General features: G+C 38.2%; 1 protein-coding gene across 1 annotated transcript; it reads right to left on the bottom strand.

Moving 5' to 3' along the window:
* Positions 1-8: 8 nt before the first annotated feature.
* LOC124232885 (nebulin-like) lies at positions 9-10,779 on the bottom strand (the record flags this gene model as incomplete). The annotated part of the gene is made up of 9 exons (XM_046649786.1): positions 10,742-10,779; positions 9,751-9,954; positions 8,936-9,040; positions 8,235-8,342; positions 7,095-7,406; positions 4,646-4,849; positions 4,195-4,299; positions 417-521; positions 9-315 (listed from the first exon to the last, which is right to left on the bottom strand). Coding segments are annotated over exons 2-9 (1,381 nt in total), but the record flags the coding sequence as incomplete, so codon positions are not given.
* Between the last annotated feature and the right edge of the window lie 6 nt (positions 10,780-10,785).

The following is a 10,785-nucleotide window of genomic DNA, read 5'->3' as shown; positions in this document are numbered from 1 at the left end:
CACATCGCTCTGCAGTTCGTAGGCTTTCTTGGCCTGAATCACGTCGTTCTGGTCAGGCAAGCACGTCCATTGGTGTAAGTAATTGTGATAATCTATGTCGCTGACCAGAGTCTGGGAATGTTTAGAATGCGTGATGGAAAGCATATCCGCAGGGCTTTGGAACTTAGTTTTCCATTTGGCCCACGGCAGCCGGTACTCTCTCTCATTCTGAATCTTGCCAGCTATCAGGGCCCACCGGATCTTGTTGTCATCCTTGGCTGTACGGGTGCCAACGTAATGCCCCTTCTGCTTCTCATGGTCAAGCTTGTATTTATACTGGAGATGGAAAAACAAAGCAGATGGATCACAGCGTGTACACTTCATGCACCCAGGGCATTTGCTTAAAAAACTGAGAAGTTAAACAAGCCCACACTTACGTCACTGGCGATCTCCCTGGAGGCTTTGGCAGCCTGGATAGGGATGGCATCCAGCCGCACATCGCAGCTCATCTTCATTTCATCCCAACCTTTCCGGTAAATGTTCTGAAGAGGAGAAAAAATAAGGTATCATTCCAGATTCAAATTTACCAATAACTCCATGGGCTTAAGTAGAATTAATGTCATAGGAGTACAGTTTTGAAGTCTCAGAGCCAGATAAAGAAAAGAGAATAAGTGGAAGACTCATCTTTACCATTGTACTGGAATATGAAATCAAGTCTGGCATCCAAAGATCTGGGCTTGATAAGATTTATTTCTTTTTAATTTGAATCATAGCCTTAGATAGCTATTCATGATTAATGTAAAAGCGTTTAGCTGCTTCTTGTATTGGTGTATTAGTAGCACTGGAATAAAGTTTAAGTTCAGATATTAATGGGCTATTACCAAATTTCTTTAATTCAATAATTATATTTATTTAATTTTTTAATTCAATACAGTTTTGTAATCTTCAGAATTATAAATTTTTTGTATTTGTGAGTTTTTTCCCTAATGAATTTCTTAGATCTTCTTATATGATTGATGATCGTATTAATTGGGAATATTATCTTCCTGCTGAAGCAGAAGTGGATCTAATAGTCATTTTCTAACTGTAGCACTTTTTGTTTGTAAAGAGAAGTTTGTTAAAGTAGTGACTGATTTACAAGTAACTTTTAAAATATATGTTCAGGAACCGGCCCTGTGGCCAGTGGTCAAGTTCGCGCGCTCCGCTTTGGTGGCCCAGGGTTCAGATCCTGGCGAGAACATGGCACCGCTCTTTAGGCGATGTTGAGGCAGCATCCCACATGCCACAACTAGAAGGACCAACAACTAAAATATACAACTATGTACTGGGGGGATTTGGGGAGAAAAAAGGAGGGAGAAAAATTTTAAATATATGTTCATATTTAAATGGGTACATTCTGTATTGAAAATGTCAGAAAAACTCAGAAATAGTAATTTAAATGTATAATTCAGAAATCATACCAATCATTATGGGAGCTTGAACAGTGCAGACAGGAGGGTGAATTTCAATTACTGACAGTTTCATGGCCTTTGCATATCTGAAAAATGAGTGCTCAGATAAATTCTGTCCTTGTGAGTACGCACAAGTTATATGCGAATTTTCATTCAATTTTTATATGAATTTTGAGAGGATCTATTCTAACATTTGACTTGTTTTTGGTCCAAAAAAGTGTTCTCCACATTTAAATGTATTAAACGAGAGAATATTTAAAGAAAATTTGTCATTATGTTATTTTTAATTTTTTGTTTTCCATTTACTTTGTTTTATTACATATATTGTTACACTCTTTTTTCTTACATAATATACTTTTGTTTGATTATGTAGTCAAATATATTTTTTATTTTAATTAAAAAGAAATCTGGGCTTGAGACCTAAGTTCTTCACCTACTTTGAGAACATGAGCAAATTCCTTAATCCTTTTAAGTCTCAACTTTCCCATCTGATAAAAACAAAGTAAAATGCCTTACTCATGTGCTTAGTGTGAAGATAAATGAATCAATTTAACATGGATTTTTTTGGTTACCTATGAAATCGTATAAAATATTCTGAAAAAGTTGTGCTTTCTAAATGATAGACACAGTTTCAAATAGTGGATTTTATAGACATTATAGTAATGGCCACACCATGTGTAAAGAAAATCAACATCCTGGTTAGCATTCAAATGGGATGTTTGATTTCTTCCAAAATGCAAGCCATTCTCATTAATATCTAAATATCTGAAGTTATGAACTTTACTTTGGCATAGTTTCGAATACTAGTCTTGCTTACATCATGTTATCAATGGGAGGATTCTGGTATTTCCAGCTGAGAAACTGATCACGCAAAAGAGAGCACATGAGACTTTCCAGACTTCTGGCAAAGATGCCTATGGATTGAAAGGAAGAGGCAGAGGAGTCTATGCCACATGGATGGAGAGCTGACCGCCTGTCCATCCAGTCACTTGGAGACAAGAGTCTACTGCACCATAATACTGATTTGGTCTGAAAAAAAAATCTATCAGGGCCCTAAAATTTTGTTTTCTTCCCAGCTCTTGGAAAAAATTAGTTCCCGGGGTGCTCATTACAATCGACTTGATGGTGCAGTTTGGCACATGCTGAGGAACCTTTGCTTGGCAGGCTCCTTCTCTCACAAAGATTTAGTATTTTTTGAAAGATGCAAAATTCCAAAGCACGGTGAACTGCACTAAGGTCGTATCCTTCTTCTAAAGTCATACTTATTCTACACACAGGGAACCTCTGTGATCCATGAGGGTGGTACCTTCCTCGAACTTTGGTGAATTGTGTAGCTAACCATGTAACTCAATTCTCATTTTACCTAATAGATTTTTTTTTTTTAAAGATTTTATTTTTTCCTTTTTCTCCCCAAAGCCCCCCAGTACATAGTTGCATATTCTTCGTTGTGGGTCCTTCTAGTTGTGGCATGTGGGACGCTGCCTCAGCGTGGTTTGATGAGCAGTGTCATGTCCGCGCCCAGGATTCGAACCAACGAAACACTGGGCCGCCTGCTGCGGAGCACGCGAACTTAACCGCTCGGCCACGGGGCCAGCCCCTACCTAATAGATTTTTAAGTTGATTCTCTTGCTTCTCCCAGACATATAATGATTTATTCTGCAAACAATGACAATCTTGCCTTTTGCTTTCCAATATTTGTCTCTTATTCTTACTTGGTAATTATTTTGGCTTCAATGAGAAGCTTACCCACTTAGTACTTCCAGAAACTGTTAAACAATGGTGATGTTAGTGGGCATCCTTGTTTTATTCCTGACTTGAATGAGAAGGTTACTTACTGAGCATGAGACTGGCCTTTGATTTGAGATTTATTCTTTTAGTCATGTCGAGAAAATACTCATTTATTCTCACTCTGATAAGATTTCATTTTCAAAAAAAGAAGAACGCATATTGGATTTTGTCACACACCTTTTAAACCTAACAAAATGAGCCTGTCATTCTTCTCTTTGTCCTATTACATTGTCGGGTTTCTGAATATGGAACCCTCTTGGCACTGCTGGATGACCCTAGTTGTTTGTATTGTAGCATATCCACATACTACTGAATTTCATGTGTTTATGTTTTGTTTAAGATTTTCCCCATGATTATTGGTCTCCAGGTTTCATTTCTGGAACTGTCCTTGACAAGTTTTGGTAATCGTGATGGCTTTCCTTCTTTCACTGGGCTCTAGGGTAGTTTGTTTATCTCTTGAAGTTCTGAAAGAATTCTCCCATGACATCATCTGGGTGACCCTGGCATTTGAGAGGGGAAGGAAAGTCTTTAATAACCCCCTTAATTTCTTCTTTTTCTGGGGTCAATTTTGGTAATTTATAACTTCCTAGAAATTCCCCTATAGATCCAGGTTTTAAATTCATCGGTATAAAGTTTTGCGAAGAATTCTCGTAATTATTTTGAGTTCATCTGAATTTGTCATTCATTCTCTTTCTTGTTTGAGTATCTATTCATTCCTCTTTCATCCTTCTTGTCCTTATTCCCTTCTCCCTTCTGTAGTGTTGACATTGGCTCACCAATAAGTGGCCCTACCCAGTGACTCAGAGCCAGGGATCTGCTCCTCTCCTCACTCCTGGTCAAGGGCTGATGGTAAGCAGTCTTGCCCACCCTCATTCAGTCAATCTTCTCTGCCTTGGCTATGAAGAGTTCCTTGGTGATATCAGAGCACCAGTTGGGTGGCTTTCCAAACAAAATGGCAGTTGGTTGTGGTACTTACCTTGCTCACGTTAACAGCATTGACTTTAGCAAGATTAATTTCTGGAGTATCTGGCATTATGTGGATCGAAGTTTTATCCCTGTCCCAAACTTCTCTGTACTTTGGCTATGAGAAGAAAAACAACAAAATTACCTCATAATTTGTAATTTGTCTAGTTCTAATGCACAACTTTCACCCTTTCTGATTCAAAATCTTTTCATATGAAGACAAAAACTTTTAAAATCTTTTCACGTGAGTTACTTAAATTTGATATACCTCTATTAATACTTTTTACTAGTTCTTTGAGTTTTTGTTTAAAATCAATAAGCAACAATAAAACAACCCTGCCAACATTGCTTATTAAAATTCTTCCTATCATCATTACTATCTGACAAATAGATCAGTAGGTTAATAATTTATCATTTATTTATAACACTAACTTAATTTTAAAATAGGGGGGAAAGTGACTTACAATACTAATATTTTCAGCATTTGCTTTAGCAAGGACAACTTCAGGAGTGTCAACGATACTTGAGTACTTGAGTTTCACCACAGGTGTCCGATAGATACTGTCTAGGAAGATCTTCTGGGCATTTCTGACTCTCAGTATCTCGGGAGACCCTTCAGGCATCCAGCCGATGCCACGCAACCACTCCAAGTCAGCCTTGTAGATAGCCTGGGGAAGAGGGCAAAGTTAGGTAGAAGTAGAGGGATCTTTTTCTAATTGTGGTAAAGTAAGGAAGAAGTTTTATGCTATATTTTATCTTCCACAAACAATAATAAAACCTGAGCATGGCCTTACAAACACAATCCCTCGTGTGCACAGCAGTGTTTTGTCTGCTATGTTTTCTGTGGTAGAGGGTCTGCTTTGGGGCACCGGTGAACATTCTAAAAAGCTAACTCTCTCTTTGGGAAGAAATTTGGATAGCATTTACATAATCATCATACTAGCCAAAGAGGACTTTTAAAGGAATAACAATGGGCTCTCCAGTAAGTTCTTGACATAGCAGCCTGAATGATCTTCACAAAATTCACAGTTCAAATCTGATGTCACAACATTCCCTCATCCCATGGTTTCCCCTTGGTCTTGGGATAAAGATCAAAATCTTAACGTGGACTAGAAGGCGTTGATGGTTTAGCATCAGTCTCTACCTGTTCTTCCAGTCTCCTCTCGTGCGTGCTTCCCCTTGACCTGTGCATTCTGAGCACACTGGCCTTCTTTCAGTTTGTGGTCTACAAACAGCCCCCTTGGCCTACGTTGCTCATTCTGCAGGAATGCCTGTTGTGTCCTCCTCGTGAAGACAACTCCTGCTGTCCCTCCACATCCCCACTAAATCAGCACTTCCTCAGACAAGCTTTCCCCAACTCTCTTTTTCATAGAGCCAAGGATCGTTCTTCCTCAGCCATCTCATTTTTTACTGATATTCTCTAGTTATTTTCTTACTTATCAATGTGAACTCCCTAAAGTCAGGAACTTATTCTTGTTTCTTCTTTATTCACCATGATCTCTTTAGCGCTAAGCCCAATGCCTAGCACGTGGCATGTTTAATAAGTATTTTGAAAAGCACAGTTCAGAATTTAATTCTGGGGCTGGTCTTGTGGCCCAGTGGTTAAGTTTAGTGTGCTACGTTTCAGCAGCCTGGGTTCGGGTCTTGGGTGCAGACCTACACTGCTTGGCAGTGACCATGCTGTAGCAGTGACCCACATACAAAATAGAGGAGCATTGGCACAGATGTTAGCTCACAGTGAATCTTCCTCAGCACAAAAAAAAAAAGAGAGAAAGAAAGAAAGAAAAAAAGAATTCAATCCCTAATTCCACAGTTTTGATCTAAATTGGGTTTTCTTTTTTCAAGATAGCATGTCCCTTTGAATTGGGATTTGTATTTTCTTGGTTATCTAAACCTGTTTTCCCTTCCAGATGTAGGTAAGTAGTTAACCAGAAAAAATTGGTCTATGTTAAACACCAGTTATTAATTTCAACAAAAAACTTTGTGTTCTTCAGAAATGGTATTTTAGTAGCTAGTTAACAGTATACAAACATGAGGCTAAAAAGTTAGTATAGGAGTGAAAAATATAAGAAAACTTCTACCTTAAAGAATGATATTATATGTTTTAGTGTGTAAAATATGATGGATACTCAAAATTCAGAAGAAGGGATTCTCAAAGAGGATTATATACAGATTTTAAAGTTTCTCTTCCTCATTCTTTAAGAAGTTGGTTGATATACAGTGCTTACTACACTAACGTGGTTCAGATTAATGAAGAGACTACATTTCTCTGGAAATTGGCCTAAATTCACCAGTTGGCAACTCATTTCAATTGATGGATATTCTTTCCTATAGAAAACTCATTTATTATGAGATGTATTTCTTAAAGCTTAAGGGAACCAATTTCAGATAATCAAAAGAGGGTATTCATTCTACACAAGAAATAAATATCCTGATGGAATCCATCATCTCAAAAGATCAAATGAGCAGAAAATATGAGTAAATCTAAAAATACTTCAGGTAAGTCAGTGAAACACCATGTTGTGAAGAACACCAAGTTAAGGGAAACTAGTGAGTTTGGAGCATTCTGCTAACCTTTGAAATTGATTTCAAAGAAGACAACCCTGTCTTTCTTCAGTTAAAGGACCATGGATGTTCTTGTATTTAATAAACCACAAACACTTCACATGTTAACAAATCTACAGAAAAATCATGGTAGCACCGTTAACAATGAAAATGAAACTTTCTGAAGAAACCCAGCAGTAGGGTAGGCAGTTAACAAACTTGGTATGATTCTGAAGGGAAGTGCTTCTGTAGGGAGAGCTGAGTTTTCCCGAGCACAGGAAGGAGTGACCAGGCAAAGCTGTGGAAGGCTTCCTTCCTGGGGAATAGCTCACCCCTTCACTGGTGCTCCCCATGCTACCACACACTTACATCACTCTGCAGGTCGTAGGCTTTCCTGGCTTGGATCACGTCATTCTGGTCGGGGAAGCAAGACCAGTGGTGCAGGTACTGGCGATAGTCCACATTGCTTGCTAACTCCTGGCCTTCCTTGGCAGCTGTGATGGACACCATGTCCACCGGGATGGAGATCTTGGCCTTGTGGTCATTGTAGACCTTTTTGTACAGCCTGTCATTCTGCATCTTCATCACATTTGCCGCCCAAACCAGTTTCGGGTCTTCCTTGGCACTGGGAAGTCCAATATAATGGCCTTTCTGCTTCTCATAAGTAGTTTTGTATAGATACTGGTGGATGTGAATGGAAGAAAGTAAAGTTATTTTTCCAAACTCAGTTTTTCTAGACAGCCTGCTCAAAATAACTCTCCTTCTCTTAGATTACGTTTTTTGGGCACTATCTTTCTTTCAATCCATACTATACGTCCTGTACTTCTTGACACATTGGTTTGTCTTCTATGTCGATATGCCTGAACATATTGTGAGCACCTCTAAGGCAAGAACCGTGCTTTTGGATTACCCGATAACATAGGATTGTCCAGTGTTTCCCAATGTTTACTCACATGTTTTTTCACAAACAAGTACCATCTCTACCTCACTCTTTTCTAAGTCTACTTGATTCCTTGTTCAAATAAATGTATTTTTAAAGTGTAAACTTGTTTTAAATTTAAAGTCCAATTTAAATGGAAAAAATCAGTATTTTTCTAACACACATTAAAACAAACATAACTATTTTTAAAAGTGCTTGATCACGTACTGCCCAAAATTATCACAGAACCACCTATGCATGCTGCACTTCAAGAAACAGCAGAATTCTTTGTACCCAGTGAATCTCTGCAAGGGCTTGTATCCAGCTGATACAGAAGATACTGAAAAGAAAATCAAAATCTGTGCTTAAACATAAGAAGAGCTGAACCAAGCAGAGATGCAAGAGGGTCATCAAATTGTTATAAAAGTTCTTCTCGAATTTGGGATTTTAAAACAAGACACTGATAACAATGACTTCCATTCTACTTAAATGTAATTTCTGGGGAATTGAGTTAAAGATTTGTACATTATTAACTCCCTGTGTGTCTCCTAGTTAGTGCTTGTTAAGGCTGGGCAAGGAGGAGCTCTTACATCACTGGCAATGTCCCTGGAAGCCTTGGCATGCTGGAACCCGATGGCATCTGCCCGCAGGTCATAACCTGTCATCTTGACGTCTTCCCAAGCTTGCTGATATTGTTTCTGCAAATGGAGATTGCAATGTCACAGTCAATCTGAAGAGGGAACTACTGAGTCAGTGTTATTGATGGGTTCAAGAATACATGTTAACAGTTATACTGAAAATTAATCTCCCCTTAAGATTTATAAAACAGGCTGGTTTCATATCGAACTTAAATTCCAGTCAATTTTTTATGACATTTAGGAGACTTATCTCCCAGGAACTTTTTTTAAAGAAGTAAATCATGTGAAAATGAGAAAAAATATATATTATTTGGTGCTATAGGGAAAAAAATCAATGATGGGCCACGAAAAAGAGAAATAAATATTACTAAACACGCCTATGTATGCTTTTATGTTGTATTTTGGGCGACACCACTGCACTTTTCCTTCCAACAAAGATAACAACACTCATCTTTATATTATAAACACACTCTTGCACAAATACACACACACACACACACACACACACACACATACACGGCACTTATCCTTAGCTTAAAGACTAGAAATAAAAGGAATGGTAGGGAAATGTCTTGCTAAATTCTGGAGTGTATCCACGAAAGGTTCCCTTAGGCAGAGCACACTGTAAAGTGAGTGGATGTTCGGTTCCTTACGTTGCTGATCTGCATGGCGTTGATTTTGGACTGCAGCATCAGGGGAGTGTCGGCTGGCACATTCACATTAGCCTTCTCTTTGTCCCAGGCATCGCGATACAATGGCTGATAAAAATGAGAAATAGATGATTAGTAAATAAGTCTGAGACTACATACATAAAATGATAGGTTCAATTAAATGTTCTCTTTGGATGTTTTCAGATATAAATGTAGATCATATTTAGTTTTCATTAGTGTTTTATTTAGCAGTTTCCTATAGTGACTTCAACAAGAAGAATACATTCATGTGTGATATAATATACATGTAAAATGAGTCAGAAACATGGTAGTAAAATGATCATTTTCCATTTATTCACATGTGATTATCTGGCAGGTAAGCCCACAGTGCAGGTATCTATGACCATCCACATTGCTGATCAAGTCCGACTTTTCTTGGCCCAAATAACTATCATAATGAAAAATATCGAGGCTGCCTTGGACTTTTCAACTTATGTCATGATTAAATAGCAATTAGGAGCTGGCAATTTTGTGATCACGGGATCACACTTGTGGACCTGTATTACAGTCAAGATCTCATAATGTGTTCAAAGTGTCATCAGAGTCTGTGGAACATGAAGATGCTACCACAATTATAGTGACCAAAGAATTATCTAAGCAAACAAAATGTGTATCCTGTTAACTGACTGACTATATGAAATCTATCTGGATACATGCATGTAAGATTCTACCGCTGGTATTAGCAGTTTAAAGCTCACAATTAGAATTTTTGTGGAGGCTTCTTCCATTTGTCTGAATATAACATCAACTCGGCTTACCTCACTGATCTGTAGAGCATTGGTCTTTGCCAGGATGACTTCAGGGGTGTCAACAATGCTGGTGAATTTGAGGGCCTCAGGCCTTATACGATACAACCTTTCATTCAGGAGATTCTGGGCATTCTTCACTCTCATCACTTCCACCGAACCCTCTGGCAACCATCCAATACCCTTCAACCATTCCAGGTCTGCTTTGTACACGTTCTACATGAGGAAGAGGACCACAGAGTGTGGAAAGGTCAAATCTGCCCCCTTGGGCAAGATGCTAGCAAACCACACACTACCTCTATTTAAATCAGTTGGGTGGGCAATTGCATGAAACTCAAGGATCAACATTAAATGTTAATATTTAATGTTGACATCTCTGGGAGAAGTTCATAGTATCCTACGCGAATTGGAGCAGGGCTGAAAGTGGTACTTGTGAAATGACAGACAGCAATGGGACACAATTTTGTTTTCATACAGGATTGAGCTTCTGGGCTCACCATTTGAAATCTGCCTTTTATGTACCACTGGTAATAATATCTATAGGAATTCGGGAGAAAAAGGTCCTCAAAAGTATGTATAGTGAAAAAAATACATACCTATATCTATGTATACCTCTCTAAGTATAAAAATATATTTGCATATACGAATTTTGCCTATATGTATCAGATAAACTTGAAATCCAATATTTCCTTACACAGAATATCTGTTTCTGAAATTTAGATATCTCATCACACAAATGTAATGAATCACAACAACTGGGACTGAAATTCTCTACCTAATTACACAGAATAAGAGAGTGATTTTCATCTTGATGAGTAAGGCCTTGTCAGATAAGAAGAAACCTCTATAAGATAGAAAATATTCAGAAAAACTTTCCTCCAATGAAATGTACAAAATGTGTTAGGTTCTGTCAAGTTTGCTTTTTAATTTATGCCTCTAGGGAATACCCTGTGATTAAACACAGACACGCATCTCCCCAAGAGTCTGGTGATAATATACGCACATCGCTCTGCAGTTCGTAGGCTTTCTTGGCCTGAATCACGTCGT

This window comes from Equus quagga, unplaced genomic scaffold (genome assembly GCF_021613505.1).
Source record: "Equus quagga isolate Etosha38 unplaced genomic scaffold, UCLA_HA_Equagga_1.0 141399_RagTag, whole genome shotgun sequence".
Classification (NCBI taxonomy): domain Eukaryota; kingdom Metazoa; phylum Chordata; class Mammalia; order Perissodactyla; family Equidae; genus Equus; species Equus quagga.
This window is presented reverse-complemented; position numbering and strand designations above follow the sequence as displayed.